The sequence below is a fragment of the Leucoraja erinacea genome, chromosome 10 (assembly GCF_028641065.1).
Source record: "Leucoraja erinacea ecotype New England chromosome 10, Leri_hhj_1, whole genome shotgun sequence".
NCBI lineage: Eukaryota > Metazoa > Chordata > Chondrichthyes > Rajiformes > Rajidae > Leucoraja > Leucoraja erinaceus.
This window is the reverse complement of record NC_073386.1, coordinates 46,550,029-46,568,005: the sequence shown is the minus strand read 5'-3', so window position 1 is coordinate 46,568,005 and position 17,977 is coordinate 46,550,029. Positions and strand designations below refer to the sequence as shown.

Here is a 17,977-nt window from a genome sequence, read left to right as displayed (position 1 = left end):
CATACACTAGCCCTATCCTACACACTAGGGACAATTTAACATTTCACCAAAGCCAATTAACCTACACGCCTGTGCATCTTTCGAGTGTGGGAGTGTATGCTACAATATTGTGGAATCCTTTCTTTACCAAATTTAGATTCAACACACATACACATAGTAGCACACTGGTATTACTGTAACACACACACACACACACACACACACTCACACACACACACACACACACACTCACACACACATACACACTCACACAGACACACACACACAGACACACACACACAGACACACACGCACAAACACAAACACACACACACACACAGACACATCAACTTCACAACAGCGATTTTCAACTGAAGTATGGGGTAGAAGGTAAATGGGATCTTTGCTTTTGTAGGTACTCTGTATTGGAGAGATTACACTAATGCAAAGTTGCAAGTTCCCAATCAAATCAGGTACAGAGAGAATTTGGAATAAGTTTATTTTGTGGTTCCAGGATCTCAATGTGCTCCTAGTTCAATATACGATGGTGCGTAGCTGATGCCTTCTAGATTTCAGTTCATGGGCAATGGAGGCTGCAAAATTCAGTAATCCTATAAAAGTGGTCGAGTTAGCTGTTCAGTGTCTCCTCGTGAAATGCATCTTTGTGGTCAAAGAAGGACGTTACCTGACTTGTGGTTGAACTTGAAAAGCGGACCGCCACTTAGAACCATTGTCTCAATAAACTGCCTGAATAACTTTAGACTTTACAACTTCAGCGCGGTAAAAGGGCTAGAATCTGTAACAGAAGCGATCATGCCGTCTCATTCTAACTAAAACTACCAGGGACAATTTTACTACTTACCAAAGCATCACCTACAAACCTGCAAATTTGAAAAGTGTTCATCTTAAACCACGCACCCGAGAGAAAAGTATTTGACAGTTGCAGGAAAGAACATACTAGAATCTCCTGCAGGGAAAACTGCATCGTCAGTTATAGTGCGTCATGCTTCATTGATGAACCCCCTTACCACAGAGCTTTATAATGTCTAAAATTGATATTTGCTAGAACAAAATGGATGATGGTTGGACAGTCTCACTCTGTCATTGGGCTTTTGGAGTCCAGTTATGATAGAAAAATTTCAATCCTTCACGGTCAACACTTTGGTGTCAATTTTGGGAAAAGGCAACTTGTTAATTTTTGCCAATTTCTCTGCAAGTTAGTCCAGACACATCAACTTCAGAACAGCCTTAGTTTGAAGTATCGGTAGAAGGAAAAGCAAATAGTGAAGGTGTAGGTACTCTGAAGGAGAGATTACAATAATTAAAGAACTGCAAGTTCCCAATCAAATCACTTAAATAAAAATTTGGCATAAGTTTATTTTGTGGTTCTACGTTCAAATGTGCTCCTAGTTCAATCTTGATGGTGCGTAGCTGATGCCGAGTTAGCTGTTCAGTGTCTCCCCGTGAAATGCATCTTTGTGGTCAAAGAAGGACGTTACCTGACTTGTGGTTGAACTTGAAAATGACGGACCGCCACTTAGATAGGATATCAATGGGGAATAGACTTTAGACTTTACAGATACAGCGCGGTAAAAGGCCCTTCGCAGACCAGCGATCATGCCGTACACTAACTTACACACACCAGGGACAATTTTACAATTTACCAAAGCCAATTAACCTACAAACCTGCATGTTGTTGGGAGTGTGGCAGGAAACCAGCGCACCCGAAGAAAACCCACACAGTTGCAGGAAGAACATACAAACTCCGTACAAGGGAAGGAACTGCATCGTCAGTTGAGGTAATCACCAAGTCAAGTATGATGAACCCCCTTACCTGGAGCTTTATAATGTCTAAAATTGATATTTGCTAGAACAAAATGGATGATGGTTGGACAGTCTCTCTCTGTCATTGGGCTTTTGGGCTTGAAGACATAGCATTCTTTCAATCCTTCACGGTCAAACACTTTGGTGTCAATTTTAGGAAAAGGCAACTTGTTCATTTTTGCCCATTTCTCTGCAAGTAATAGTTCCTGTCAAATTAAACAGAACAATGACAAGGTTTCTCATGGCACAAATTCAATAATAAACAAACTAATTTCACTGCCTATGCCTGAAACAGACTTCTTCAATTCTATTTAGTTCAGCAATCATCAGCATTTTTGCCATAACAGATGCCAATTATTTGGAACCCACTGTTTATTCCTTCAGGAACTTGCCGATGTCTGGTATTTTCTAAAAATGTTTTTTTCAACATCTGGGCCACCATTCATTGCCCATTCTCAATTCCCTTTGAGAAGGTGTTGATGAGCTTCCTTCTTGAACTGTTGCAGTTCTTCTGATGAAGGTACTCATTTCAGCACCATTTTCTAGGGAGCCCCAAAATTTAGATTCAGTGACAATGAAAGAGCCAGCATTATATTGCTACTGACAATGGTACAGCACTATATTGCTACTGGCAACTTGAGATAACATGTTGGTGGTAGTGTTCCCATAAAGAATGTTCCTCATGTGTGGGATAGAACAGCAGATCTGGATAGACACAAAATGCTGGAGTAACTCAGGCAGCATCTCTGGATAGAAGGAGTGGGTGACATTTCGGATCTGAGGAAAGATCTCAACTCAAAACGTCACCCTTTCCTTCTACCCAAGAAAGTTCCTCATCCTTCTTGGTGGTAGAACTTGGGAATGTCAGATTGGCCCAGCGGAGTAACCGCAGAGTATTTTGCAGTTCAGAAACCTCTATGTGCCAATGGAATTGGGAATGAATGAGTAGGATGGTGGATGGGGAAATAATCAAGCAGGCTGCTTTACTGTAATGGTTCAAGCTCATCCAGGCAAGTGGACAGTATTCCATCAGGGCACCTTGCCAATGGTGGAAATACTTTGGGACGTCAGGAGGTTGAGTCACATGTCATAGGATACCTAGCCTCTGACCTGCCCTTGTACCCATTTATGTGATTGGTCCAGTGTAGTTAATCATCATTAGGTGACCAGCTAAAAGTGTTTGAAGGACTATTGGTTTCTTAAAACATATGTGATATAAATCAGTACAAACCCTGACTACAATTTTCTAAGATTAAGTGTTTAGCCAGTGCAAAAATATTTTAATCTGGCACTTCGTGGGAATTCTATTCAAGTGGCACTTAAGGTAAAAAAAATGTGCGTCTTGGCAGCTCTCAATCAGACACTCGTCCCTGCTCATACCAATCATTCAGACTCTCCAGACCCCAAATATCCAGCTCTACTCCCCCTCTTAAAACACAATTAACACAAAAGGCAATCTTTTACCTTAAAAGGTGGGCTGGAATCACTTGGTCTGGCAGAAAAATCAAAGGAGATGATGAGGTCAATGGCCCGTTGAGGTCTCAGTATTATTGGATAGGGCAGGTTAAAGGTGAGCCCACTATCTACCACATGGATTTTCTTACTTTTCACATCAAGTGGCTCATAAATCATTTCAAACTCATCTGGATCTGTCGGGGAAACATGAATTCAGATTACACACAGAACCATCTTCTGATGCAGCCTTCCTCTCTGTTAGTTTATCAATCATGTTATGTTCTGCTACAGTTGTACAAGTTGGTGAAACTGCATTTGGAGTATTGTGCTCAGTTTCTCAGAACACCCAGCTATAGGAAGGATGTGTGGAAAGAGTGCGGAGAAAATTTATAATGATGTTGCTAGCCTTGAGGGCCTGAGCTATAGGGAGAGCATGAGCAGGCTCTGATTTAATTCCTAGGAGCGGAGAAGGAAAATAAGTGATCTTATAGGGGTGTATAATAAGATCACGAGGGGAAAAGCTGGGTAATGCACAGAATCGTTTACCCAGAGTAGGGGAATCAAGAACCAGAGGAGATAGGTTAAAGGTGAGAGAAGAAACATGTAATAGGAACCTTTTTCCACACAGAGGATGGTGGATATATGTTACGAGCTGATGGGAGGTAGCTGAGGCAGGTACTATAACAACATTTAAAATATATTTGGACAGGTACATGAATAGGAAATGGTAAGAAGGATATAGGCCAAATGCGGGCAGGTGGACTAGTGTAGATGGGGCATCTTGGTCATCATGGGCAAGTTGGGCTGAAGAGCTTGTTTCTGTGCTGTACGACTATGTCTCTAATTAACATTGCAAAGTCACAGGAAGAATCAATCTACCAATACTGTGTGAGCACAAAATATGAGCTGCCAAACAACAGCAGTATGTGAACTCAAAGAATGGAAGCGTATGCACGCCAAAAAAACATCTATATCTCGATTGTATATATGGAAACTCTTAGCGTTAGTGAGCTTAAAGCACATACTGGTTGGCAGTCATAATTCAGGGAAAGTTTTGGAAATCAACCAGTTGAAGCTGGAATTTGGAAGAATACATTTTTGGGTTTGAAATTTTAAAGTTTGGAAATGGCACTGCTCCAGTCGTGATGTGCTGGGAAAAGAAGCGAATGGAAGGGCCTGTATAGGACTGGAATAAAGAATGCTCCATATACCCCACTAATAGTCAGGGATTCCTGTAGCTGTCCTTTACAAGCACATGGCAATACCTGTGAATTGAATGAAGTGCGGTGAGAATGAGTCACAGAATGATTACAGCATTGAATGAGATAATTCTGTACTGCTCTGTGCAAGCCCAATCCAGCTGGTCCCAATTTTCTGCACCCTCTCCAACCTCCCTACAATTTATTTTCCTTCAGATACTTACAACGCTGCATTGGAATCTGTCTCCACTATTCCCCCCGGCAGTGCATTGCAGACACTAACTACGCACTGCATTAAAATCCTCATCATTTTGGGCTCTTTCGTTGATCACCTTCATTCCACATCACCTGGTTCTTCACTCCCTTGATGGGGATCATGACAGAAGCCTCCACGTGGCGACCCCTGGAAGCGACGACGCGATGCACTCTGTGACGCGTTGGCCGACAATTCTGACAACATGTTGGGCGACGACAGAAGCCAACAGCGAGCTACATCATCTCACACACGAGCGAACAAACTCCTTTGACAATGGGAACATTTCCTCTTTTGTTTACTCAATGTACACCCGTGATTTTAAATAACATATCAGATGTCCTTGCACCTCGCCTGTTCCAAGGAAACAACTCTGACTTCTCCTGTGAGCCAACATGACTCAAGTCTCTCATCACTGGCAACTTTTTGGTAACCTCCTTTCTCACCCTGCATCTTTGCTGTGTTAAGATGCCCAGGATTGAACAAAGTGCTCCAGTGTGGCTGAACCATGTTTCATGAAGGTTCAGAACTTCCTCACTTTTTATATCTTAAATCTTATTTGAAAAGCACAGAATCTCAAATGCATTTTTGTGATTTTCTCAATTTGTCTTCAGGTTTTCAACAATCAATACACATAGATCTCTCTATACTGCAACTCTTTTAGGATGATTTCCACTGTTGATATTGCCACTTGTTATTCTTTTAACCAAAGGAAAAAAAAACTGTTCATTGGAATGTATTGGCTTTTATAATATTGATGTTATGTCTAAAGACACAAAGTGCTGGACTCTGCAGGTCAGGCAGCATCTCTGAAGAACATGGATAGGTGACGTTTCAGGTTGGGACCCTTCTTCAGACTGTGGGTTTGGCGTAGTGGGGATGAAAGCTGGAAGTGAGGAGAGGCAGAACAAAGCACGGGACATAATAGGTGAATGGATGCGAAGGAGGGTTTTGATAGGCAGATAGTTAGACAAAGACCAGAGATGAAAAGGCAGATGGTGTGAGACAAGAGGAATGTAGCATTGTGAATTGTGAAGCTAGAGGAATGAACGTAGGTGGAAGGGAGGGGTGAAGGGAGAAATAGGCATGTCCAGTTGGGGCACCACAGAGGAGAGGGAGGGAGAAAGGGGAGGAGGGTTGTAGTTGCCTAAAATTGGAGAATTCAATGTTCATACCGTTGGGTTGTAAGCTACATAAGTGGAATTTGTGATGTTGTTCCTCTCACGTGGCCTCACTCTGGCAATGGAAGAGGCCCAGGACAAAAAGGTCAGTATGGGAATGGGAATGGAAGTTAAAATGATTAGCATTCATGAGATCCAGTAAGCCTTGGTGGGCCGAGCTCAAGTGTTCAGTGAATCGGTCACTGAGACTATGCTAGTACTTGCTGATGTACAGGAGCCCACATCGGGGACACCGGATGCAGTAGATGTGGTTAGAGGAGGTGCACGTGAACATCTGTCTCACCTGGAAGGACTGCTGGGGTCCCTGGATGGAGGCGAGGGAAAAGGTACAGGGACCGGTGTTATATCTCCTGTGGTTGCAGGGGAAAGTATCTGGGAGGGGGTAGTTTGGGGACGGGTATTAGATGTGTGAATCAAGGAGTTGCTGAGGGAGCGGTCTCTACTGAAAGCGTAAAAAGGGTGGAGATGGGAAGATGTGACTGTTGGTGGGATCACGTTGAGGGGACAGAAATACCAGAGGATGATGTGTTGGATGCAGAAGCTGGTGGAGTAAAAGGCAAGGATCAGGGGAACTCTATCCTTGTTCCGTCTGGGGACAGGGGGGGGGGGGGGGGGGGGGGGGAAGTGCGAGCTTGTATGGATAACAGAGGAGATGTGGGTGAGGGATCAGCGGGAGGGAGCCACATTTATTAAAGAAAGAAGATGTCCTGGATTGGAATACCTCATCTTGGGAGTAGATGCAGTGGAAATGAAGGAATTTAGAGTAGGGGATAGCGTCTTTGCATAGGCAGGGTGGGAGGAGGTATAGTTCAGATAACTGTAGGAGTCGGTAGGTCTGATATTATGTCTGTTAGGTTGGGCATATGCATGCTGGTCCCCTGACACCAGTCCGCACCCAGAGTGTTAAACATTTTGTTACCAAGTTTGTGGATAAGGTGGTGGTTCTAAACAAAAGCCGACATGTTATTTAGTGGCAAGATTTTATCCATGCACACAAACTAGTTACTTAAATAAAGCCAAGGCAGACCACTAACCTGTGACTGCAGCATCCACTTCATCATCCTCCTCCTCCAGCAGGTCTGATGGCACCAGATCACAAAGAGGGGAGATAGGGAATGATGTGTTCAGGTTAAGGCCCAGCATGAAGTTATGCACCTTGCCAGCACGGCCTTCTCGTGTGTTGAAAAGTGAAGAGTCACTAAACATGGTTTTCACCATCCTCTGCACCCAGGTGTCTTGGTTAATCCGCTGGCTCTCCTCCTCTGCCTCAGCCGCTTCACACCCATACCCATTCTCTGCTAAGAGGCAAACACATTTCTCTTAAACGTGGAGGTAAAAGAAACTGCAGATGCTGCAACCTTGATCAAACAGCTGGGGGAACTCAACAGGTTAGGCAGCATCTGCGGAGGGAAATGGACACGTACAACCCAGCAGCATGAGTATTGGATTCTCTAATTTCAGGTAAGTGTCCCCTCCTCCCACCCTTCTCATTTGTCCAACCACCCTCCAAACACATAGCTTTCCTCCCACTCCAATTACCCGGTTCCTTTCCCCTCTTCCACCAGCTCATCATGCCCAACCCTTAACATCTCCAGCCTTGCTTATTAGTTCCGCTCTTCTCTGCCTCAACTGACTTGTGTGTCAATCCTTCCACCAGCATACACTGTCACATGCCAGCACTTGCCCCACTCCTTCCCCTCACCTCTTTTTTTTTACCGTTCATCACCCCTCTACTCCATCAGTTTGAAAGATGACCCTGAACAGAAACACCATCTGTTTGTTTCCTTCCACACATTCTGCTTGTCCTGCTGAGTTACTCCAGCAGTTTTTTAAAAAAAAAATTACTATGTTCACTGCCCTCAGCACTTCACGATGTTCACTACAAGCTATGCTTCAGCATCAATTCATTGTTTTGTACATTCCCAGGAAAGCAGTACCGTGTATCTATTACGCAATCATCTCCTGGAGATTGATTTGCCGTAACTGTTACAGTCTCTACAAAGTTTCAGCTTGTATTGCTGGGATCTGTCCAAGTCATTTAGGTACAAATTTGCCTGAGCCAAAGTTCGTGAGCTAGTGGGAAAACGAATTGAAAGTGAAACTCTCGTTTCCAGAGCAATTTGACTAACAAAATTTCACTGCTGGTGAGCAGAGATCAGCTTACACTTTTGTGAGTTTTCACAGTTACTGATTTGAAACTAGAGTGAACAATATAGTGTATGTAAAGTGCAAATGAATACTCCATATCACAGCAAAGTACAATTCTGTGCCTCCAACATTTCAGAAACAGCGTGATTTGTGTAGCTTAATGACCTACTGATTTAGTGAGCCCTCAATATTGAAATGCTGCCATGATCTCACGTATCCCTATCCTGTCTCTCCAGCAATCCAATTTCAGTCTTGTGCTTATCTCTAAAATAAATCATTCCATGGTTGTTGTGCCTTTAGTTGCTCACATTCTAAGCCCTGGAACACTCTCTCTCGACCTCTCTCACTCTCCTTCAGATGCTCCTTAACACTTCTTGGAGATGACTTCCTAAAGGGGCTGTCCCACTCGGGCGACCTAATCGGCGAGTTCTGGGGAGTTTGCCCTCGACTCATACTCGCAGCATGGTCGACACGAGGTCGTAGGTCTTTGTAACTCTCCTTCATGCTCGAAAGTAGTCCCCGTGTACTCAAGGCCTCAGCTAGGTCACGGCGTATTTTTCAACATGTTGAAAAATGCCCGCAAGTAAAAAAAGGTCGCCATGGAAAAAATCGATACTTTTTTTACTCGTAGGTTTAGTCATAGTAGGTCGTAGTAGATCGGCATGTTAGTCATAGGTAATCGGTGGTAATCAAAGGTAGTAAAGGGTAGTCATAGATAGTCTTCATCATAGTCGAAGGGAGGTTGAAGGAGATCGATGGAGGTCGTCTTCACTCTCCACTATTCGGTGTCCAATTTTCCTGAAGTTAGTCTAGCTAGTCGTAGCTAGTCAAAGCTAGTCTTCAATATGGTCGAAGGAGGTCTTCTACATAGTCGATGGAGGTCTTCAACATGACATTTTTTCAAACTCTTCTAAATTATTCTAAACTCGCCAATTAGGTCGCCCAAGTGGGACAACCCCTTCAGTGTGCTGTCTGGCTTCACATTTTGTTTGTTATTGCTCCTGCAAAATGCCTGGGCGTATTTTAAAGATTACATGGATGAAAATTGTTGTTTAGGATCACCCCAAAACCCTGCCACACACAGATTCTTCACAAACTTCACAAATGGCCAGCCCACCACTATAAGCAAGGATCTTGCCTGTATATGGTAAGGAAACCCATCTAAAAATCAGGGGGTGAAATGTCTGAGGTTGAGCCTGCCTTTTTCTTTAAAATACTCTGCATTTCAATGCTTACCTTTGGATTGTGATTCATCGTCACTGTCGGAGCTGTCGTTTCCAACTAAATGCTTGGGCTTAATTTGAGCTGAAATATAAAAAAGGAATAGATCACTCCAGCATTATATTAGTTTCTGAAATCAGTCATCATCAGTGAAATCAGAAAATGGAGATCAGAAACATAACATAAAATAATTCAATTTTTTGTTATGTTTCTGATCTCCATTTTCTTTCAGAGCAGTAACACCAGGATTTCAGAATGTCAATGTTGGCAAAGGGTGAACAAATAAGAACCAAAGACTTGATGCAGGTTGTGAGAAATTGGTAATTTGGCAGTGCAATGCATTTTGAATTGTTAGTCGTGGTCAAAGTCTGTAGGCCTCTATTCAACCCTTCATAGTCCATCCACAGAGAATAAACTGATACTGACTGCACTTCTTCATTAAATCATTCCTAAAATCATTTCAGCAGTTATAACTTCATAATTTGACTCAGAACTCTAAAAATAATAATTCTTTACAAAGAGCGTTGCAATATCAGTACAAAAGTTAACTTTTATAAATCTGAACCAGTATCAAACCAACTCTTGCAATACTAGTCAATTAAGGATCTCAACGCCTTAAGTTTGATGATTGTTATGAATACCTTTGGACCTTGGGGGGAAAAGTACTAAATTGGGAGAGGGCAAATTACAACTTCATTAGGCGGGGGTTAGTGAGAGTAATTTGGCAGCAGCTATCATCGGGTAAAGCCACCATCTAATATGTGTTTCTAATAATGGTTCCCCTCTCCCATCATAGATGAGGCCCTGTGTCTCCTTAATATCCCGCAGCTCTGCCCTTGCTCCCCCTCCCCCTAGTCGCAACAGAGACAGAGTCCCCCCCTACTCCTTACCTTCCACTCCATCAGCCGTCACATAAACACAGAATCCTCTGAAATTTCCGCCACCTCCAACGGGATCCCACCACTAACCACATTTTCCCATCTCCACCCCTCTCCACTTCCGCAGAGACCATTACCTCCACAACTCCCTGGTTAACTCATCCCTTCCCACCCAAACCACCCCCTCCTCGGGTACCTTCCCCAGAAGATGCACCACCTGTCGCTATACCTCCTCCCTCGACTCCATCCTGGGACCCCGTCAGTCCTTTCAGGTTAGGCGGAGGTTCACTCCAATCTCATCTACTGTATCCGTTGTTCAAGATGTGGACTCTTATACATCGGCGAGACCAAAGGCAGACTGGGCGATCGTTTCACGGAACACCCGGGTGAACCAACCTGATCTCCCGGTTGCCGGACACTTTAATTCTCCTTCCCATTCCCACACAGACCTTTCTGTCCTAGATCTTCTTCATTGTCAGAGTGAGGCTAACTGTAAATTGGAGGAACAGCATCTCATTTTTCGCTTGGGCAGCTCACAGCCCAGTGGCACGAATATTAATTTCTCTCATTCAGGTGCAGACACAAATTAAAGACCAAAACTTGGATGGCCAAAGAGGTTGGATCAAAGAGGTTATCAAAAAAGGAAGTATATGCAAGGTTTAGGCAGATTACATCAGGACCAGAGATTGTCTTTATCCTGGGATATCCAAAAGGGTCCAAGTACCATATATTTGCCGGACATTTATCCCAGAGTTCCCAATATGACCTTAGGGCTGCATATGGGGAGCAGATTTTCCCTGCAAGTTTCCAAAAGACCTTGGTTGTCCGAAAGAGAAGATAATCTGTGGCTGCTTTACTGTCCAATATTTGGAGGTTGCTCCGATGCTAATGGAGATCTCCAAGCTGCATGTTTTGTGACACTTGCTCGGGTGGCTTGATCATTGGGTAAAGCCAGCACAGGGCAGTTCTGTTTGGTGCTGCAATAACTGGTGGTGATATACTGGTGGTTTGGAGATAGTGGGGGCTTGGTGCGGCACTATCAGGAAAGAACAATTAAATCAGCCAATCAGAATCTGTTTGTTGACTAGCAATCACACTACAGCAATTGATTTTATCTTGGAATTATCTCAAAGAGTTTTGTGTTCAGCAGAAATTAATACAAATTGTAATACATCTACTTTGAAACAAGCCACTGATCTAAAGGGAGCCCCTTTCCCTGCCTGGTGCATGGTTAACACATACATTTGGACAGTATCAGGATAGATTTCATAAATTCCACATCCCCCAAACAGGAGCCATTCCTGAAAACTGCGAGTGTCAGAGTGACAGACATTCAGACATGAATCTGAAGCAAGGTTGTGTGAGAAAACTTCTGGTATCCTCTTTATGCCTTTAACTTTGGTTTGAATCTTATTTTATTCTTGTTACCCTTTTGGCTCACTTTAAAGCCTGACATTTAAAGGTTTTTTATATCGTCATCACACTGTCCTTGCTGAGAGTGTTTTTGATAAATAATCATCTCCTGCCATTTTTTAATGACACGATGCCTTACATAAAAACAACATCGGCTGCAAACCACATGAAACAGCCTCAACCTGCATAGCTGTGAACTGTGTAGGAAGGAACTGCAGATGCTGGTTTAAACCGAAGATAGACACAAAAAGCAGGAATAACTCACTCAGCGGGTCAGACAGCATCTCTGGAGAAAAGGAATAGGTGACATTTCGGGTCGAGACCCTTTTTCAGACTTGCAGAACTGCATTTGGTTTATTCATTTGTAAGATGTGGGTGTAGCTTGCAAGGCTATCATTTACTCTGCCCTGATCTCGGGAGCTAATTTGGCCATTTCAGGAGCGGGTAAGGATGGCACATTTCTTTTCCCTGAAAGACTTCTGCAAACAATGGATGAGCGTGACAATCTGACACTTTTGTGACAAAGCATTGTTGCTGCAGGTGGCTTCACTGCCTCACGGCTGCAGTGATCTAGGTTTGATCCTGAATTCTGGTGTTATCTGCGTCAGGTTTACTCAAAGATTTCCTCTGGGTGCTCTGGTTTCCTCCCACTTCCCAAAACATGCAGGGTGTTATATGAAATGGCTACTCTAAATCATCTCCAATGTAAGGTGGGCGATGGGGAGAATTTGGAAGAGCTGCTTAATAATAAAATAGCTCATAGGGAAATGTTGGAAAATGGGATTGTGGGAATGGTCTGAGAGAGGGTGCAGACTCGAGGGGCCAAGTTGCTCCTTCACATCTTGATATGGAAATGTAATCTGACAATTGATACTAACTTTTTTCAATGCTGGAATATTGAAATGATGAATTTAAATTCCCCTGCTCTACTATGGTGGAATTTGACAGCCTATCTCCAAATCAATAGTCCAGGAACCTAACCAAAGTTCTACAGTACTCCTGTCTTGGCGAAGATGGCTACAAATGGAAATGCGAGGTAATAAAGGATTGTATTTTAATGCGATGACAGTCAGGTGGGGGTCCGATGTACTGTTAGTTGGTCAAAAGAGTTTTTATTTCTGCACAGTACGAACAGTTCTAGAAATGTGCAAACTCGGCTTTACAAATTTACAAGCTTTCATGTGTTTTAGTTGTCAAAATCTGAGTAGCTGCTCAGTAGCTGGTGGGTATCTTAGCTGGAAGACCAGCGCTCAAGAGTCAGTGGGGTTTAAGTAGTGAAGAAACTCTGGAATAACAGTGAATTATTACATGTCACAGGGAAATATTTCAAGTTGGGGGAATGAAAAATCTGGGATAAAATCCATACTGGTTTTACTCTATTCATCAGTTCTATGCTTACTGAAGAGTACAAAATTAAAACTATTTTTTTTACAAAGATGCGACCTATTAGAATGGTGAAATGTAGAAGAATAAAACGTCTGTGGTTTGTGTTCATCATCTGAATGCTAGAATGAAACTGCAACTGCGGTGCACCTTGTTCCAGACTACAGGGTGCCCCATCCTGCTCTCTTTCACCTCTGACCGTGGTATACTTTCTGCTCCAGCGGTGGGACAACAGCAATGGCTGGATTTCAAATCGAGACGCAAATATGTTACCGGAAAGCTCTTGCATGGAGGTGAGAAAGAGTATTTCTGCCCTCGTTGATTAGAAGGTGCAATTACCACAACATGATGCTGCCACAGAGACACCAAATTATACAGCGGCATCAAGGACTGAACCCACAGCTTCACAGTGAGCACTTCATCTCATTTTGATACCTCCACAGCTCAAGGGCTTGATTTGATCAGATAAGCGTCTAAGTTAAGAATATGTTTATGTCATGTGACCTCATTTGACATGCAGTGCAAAGATGACCCAAATAGTAGAGCTGCTGCTACACGGCATCAGAGACCCTGAATTCAATCCTGACCTCAGTTGCTGTCTACGTGGAGTGTGACGATTTCCATGTGACCACATTTTCTCCTCTGTATGCCCTCTGATTCTCTCTTGCATCCCAAAGATGTGCAGGTTGTTATGTTAATTTGCCACTGCCCCTAAACAACAGGCAATTGCTGGGATCTGGGGGAAGGTGATGAGAACCTGAGGGTGGTTAGTACATGGAAATAGCTCGGAGGCGGTGCTTGAGGCAGGTACAATTACTATATTTAGAACACCTTTAGTTCAGTTTGTGTGCATGAAGGAACTGCAAAAGCTGGCTTAAACTAAAGATAGACACAAAATGCTGGAGAAACTCAGCGGGACAGGCAGCATGTCTGGAGAGAAGAAATGGGTGATATTTTGCATGGAGACCCTTCTTCAGACTATCAGCTGTCTGTCCAAATATTCCAAAGATCTACCAGTTATTGGTTGAAGAAATGTCTTTGCTTCTATCATGACTGCTACCCCCCATTCAGAAACAGAGACCCCTGGTTTTAGATACCTCAGGTGAAGGAAATAACAACTTCTCTTCTTCTCTGCAATGCCTCACACTTTGTTTTAAATTATTTTCTGTGAAGACCACAACCTCTTTTCATTCCATGTAAATTTCTAGTGTTTTGGCAAAAAACAAAAAGTCCTGGTATTGTTTCCAGTGAATGAGGCATAGTGTTAAGAAAACAACTTAAAATTGGAAGAATGGTGGCACTTCCGTTCTGTTACATGACACTGCTCACCTGCAATTCTGGAGACTGAACCAACCACTATTTAAATTTAGCAGTGGATAATTTGCCTGGCTAGACAATACAGAAAAGAAAGAATGAGGAACTTGCCATTTAGCTGTCCAAGGGGTCCATACATGAAGCAATGGTTTCAGGCAGGCACATGAGACTCTGGGTAGTGCAATGAACTGAAGTCTGCGCTGATGACCCTTGACTATGAACCATTGTTAATTTTCAACAAATATTGGAAGTGTCCAAGTCAAATTCTGAGAGTTGTCAGAAATGGTCCCAATACTGCTTTATTGTAAAGTTTATCATGTACAAGATTAGTCTGGCTCTAGGCCTGCAGCATACAGCCTACACTAAGTTGAGCCTAAATTAAAAGGTCTCACTTATGGGGTGTGTAGGATGGGTCATTGTAGGAAATGGAAAAATTACCCTTGCACCATTGCAATGCATACAAAGCTTGGAGTTCAGGCCTTTGGCAGAATGGGGATGTCACTGTATTTGTTATCACTAGTGTCTGATGCGGAGGTTCTCAACACTGAAACAAAATAACATGGTGAATCGAGGACCAGAGGACATAGGTTTAAGGTGAAGGGGAAGAGATTTAATAGGAATCTGAGTCTTAACTTTTTCACACATAGGGTGGTGGCTGTGTGGGATCAGCTGTCAGAGGAGGTAGTTGAGGCATATCTATCCCAACGTTTACAAAACACTTAGACAGGTACATGGATAGGACAGGTTTGGAGGGTTATGGGGCAAGCACAGGCAGGTGGGACTAGTGTACTGGGACATGTTGGCCTAAGAGCCTGTTTCCATGTTGTATCACTCCATAACTCTAATATGTCTTGTTAAACTAATTGATAACATGGTTTTTCAATTAAAACACATCAAGTAATAGCCAGCATGGCCTGTAATTAAACAATGAGGGAAGGAGTCTTGAGGCTGACTTGTGTACAATAACTATAAGCAGCCAATTTGGCATATTCCTGGGTTAAAAATGAACCCATATGTCATGAGAGGCAGCCAGTGTAGTAGAGGAGGGTGGAACAAACAAATAGAAAACCACCAAGCATTTCTCCCTCAGTATGCAGAGCAGAGCAGATTATGGTTTGACTGTAGCGTGTTACCAAGGATACCAGAGGAGTATCATTGGCGTTACTGCTGTTAATATCAGATTTACATTGACCAAACTTCCTGTTTGAACTAGATTGCTTCTCGTGATAAGAATATAAAGAACCTACTAATCCAGATCTCATCTGTTTCACATGCATAGAATTCCAGGAGTGAATTTATTGATGTTACTAAGCAAGACTGAACTAGCTGACTCCTCTCCACCCACTCTCATGTCATGCCCTATTTCATATTTCCGTGTAACTTCCAGTCCATTTAATAAGTAGGGCAGAACATTTCCATTTTCCTTTTTATGTGAATAACTTCCAGAGAATTATAAATCCTTTTATTTTCACTAACTTCATCCTATTTCAGCCTCAAAATGGATTTCACAAGATTGTTACAAACCTTTACACAAATACGGTTACGGCACGAACACAGGATACAACTTAATGTGCATTAGCCAGCAATCTAAAGGGTGCCAGCATCAAGTGAACAGGTCCAACACATGGCACCTGGTGATGCAGAGTGAAACTATACCGCCAGAGAGAGACTTTGCATGATTGGTTCTGATAAAAACAACATAGAAATTCAAACACAGTCAACCCTGTAAGTTCAGTGATTCACTTTTAAGGATACCAGCTCCTGTATTTTCTATGAAAAAAAACTTTAAATGTTTAATACTGGAAAGGATTAATTTATAACGTTGAAGTCAAGTTTACATAAAGTTTTGCCACCATGGAAAATAAACAATTCCACAATCCTTCCATTTTACGCAGCATGCGTGCTTTACTTAAAGGGAAAAGAGAAGTCCTAATTTAGACATGGAGTGGAATCAGGCGAATGAGGCAAACAGGAGCAATATTCCCTTCCCCACTTGTCTTACTGGATTAGGCACCAGTAAGGCAAGTGCATGCCTAAGATCGGCGAAGATCGGCAAGAGATAGCAGACGGCTGGTGGGCAGAATGGCGTTTCCAGCAGCAGACATTCTGGCTTGGTGGTTGCGAAAGGAACAGTTGGCACTGCCACACCGTACCATGGGAAGCAGGTTCAAAATTCTTACATAGAGGAAGTCCACCGTGCTAACATCCCGGACAAGATGGGGCTGAATTTATAGATTCATAGAGTCTAGCGGCATGGAAACAGGCCCACTGGCCCAAGTCGCCATGGCAATCAAGAAGCCTAACTCCATGGCAACCAAGATGCCTAGCAATGCTAATCCCATTTGTCTGCCGATTTGTGGGGGGGGGGGGAATTAAGCATTCTTCTCACAGCTTCTGTTCAATTAGTTGAATTGCACTTAATTTGCTAAAATTTAACAATTCAATGAATCCATGGGGGCTATCGAAAAAGATGGAAGTATCCCTCATGCACAAGTTAACCAAGATCGATAAATGGTTGTCAGAAGAGCAGTATTAACATGCAATATTGACTGTAGTATGTTTTGCTTTAAAAAAAAAAACAACTTTGTCATAGCCTGCTCGTTTTCCTGCCTCCGGTTCTGGGGGGGGGGCGGGGGGGGCGTGTGGCAACACCCGGTAGTTGGACCACTAGCTACACAAACCCTCAGCAGTTGGGGGTAGGGTCACGTGACTGGGCAATGGCAGCGAGGAGTCGTCACGGGATATAGAGATGTGTCCAGGTATATATAACGAACCCTGGGACAACCCTCCCTCTCTCTGACTTCGAGCTGACCAGCTCTCTTCTCTCTTTGGGTGAGTGTCCTTCCACCTCAGCAGGAGCTCAGCTCGAGCCCACGAGGCAACAGCCTCACAGCAGCAACAACAACTTTGTGTTAGAGGACCAACGTGTATCTATTTCGAACCTAAAGTAACCCATTTATTCACGACGTTTGGTGCCTCTACAACTTGCAGTAAGTGTTCAATGTGATTTAGTCAAATGTAATTGAAAGACATTTAACTATAGATGCTGGAAATCTGAAATTAAAAGAGAAACTGCTGGAAACACTCAGCTGGTCATGAGGCGTCCATGGAGGAAATGGACAGATGATGTTTTGGGTCAGGACCCTTCTTCAGGTCCTGACCTGAAACAGTGTCTGTCTATTTCGGTCCACAGATTCTATATTGCCTGCTGAGTTTCTCCATCACTTTTTTTTTTGCTCAAGATTTCAGCATCTGGTGTTTCATGTCTATCTCTCTCTCTCTCCCTCTCGCTGCTGGAAACACCACATATATCAGGTAGCACATGTGGAAAGAGAACAACGGTTTTCTGTGAAGACCCTTCATGAGGATGAAACTGGATGAGAGGTCTTTGAACCCAAAGGTCAAATCTGTTTCCCTTTGCACATATGCTGCCTGGCCTTCTGAATGGTTCCAGCGTTTTCTGTCCTTAATCAAATGTTACTCGTTTCCTTAATAAAAACAAATTGATTTACATTTGTCCTTGTCTCATTAAAATCTTTTTGCTTCATTTTTGTGATAATTGATTCTAAATATCTAGGTTTGGGCAAGAGATTGCATAGTTACAGCCCCGTGCAATTAGGGATTGGAAAATGCTGGCAATACCAAAGTCTGGATTGTAAAGAACATACAGGGAGAAACCGATGATGCTAACATAAAGGAATTTTGAACACAGCTTGGAATTTATAACAG

At 43.0% G+C, this 17,977-nt stretch overlaps 1 protein-coding gene across 3 annotated transcripts in view; it reads right to left on the bottom strand.

The window, feature by feature from the left end:
- Window positions 1-17,977, bottom strand: part of LOC129701123 (cytosolic phospholipase A2-like) — a 95,383-nt gene that overhangs the window by 6,930 nt on the left and 70,476 nt on the right. For 2 of the 3 annotated variants that reach the window (XM_055642127.1, XM_055642128.1), the window contains exons 13-16: window positions 9,276-9,344; window positions 6,926-7,189; window positions 3,268-3,452; window positions 1,814-2,009 (exon numbers count right to left, since the gene is read on the bottom strand). In XM_055642127.1, the coding sequence (XP_055498102.1) occupies window positions 1,814-2,009; window positions 3,268-3,452; window positions 6,926-7,189; window positions 9,276-9,344 (714 nt within the window). The remainder of the gene's footprint in view (window positions 1-1,813; window positions 2,010-3,267; window positions 3,453-6,925; window positions 7,190-9,275; window positions 9,345-17,977) is intronic. The other variant, XM_055642129.1, reaches the window with a different exon arrangement.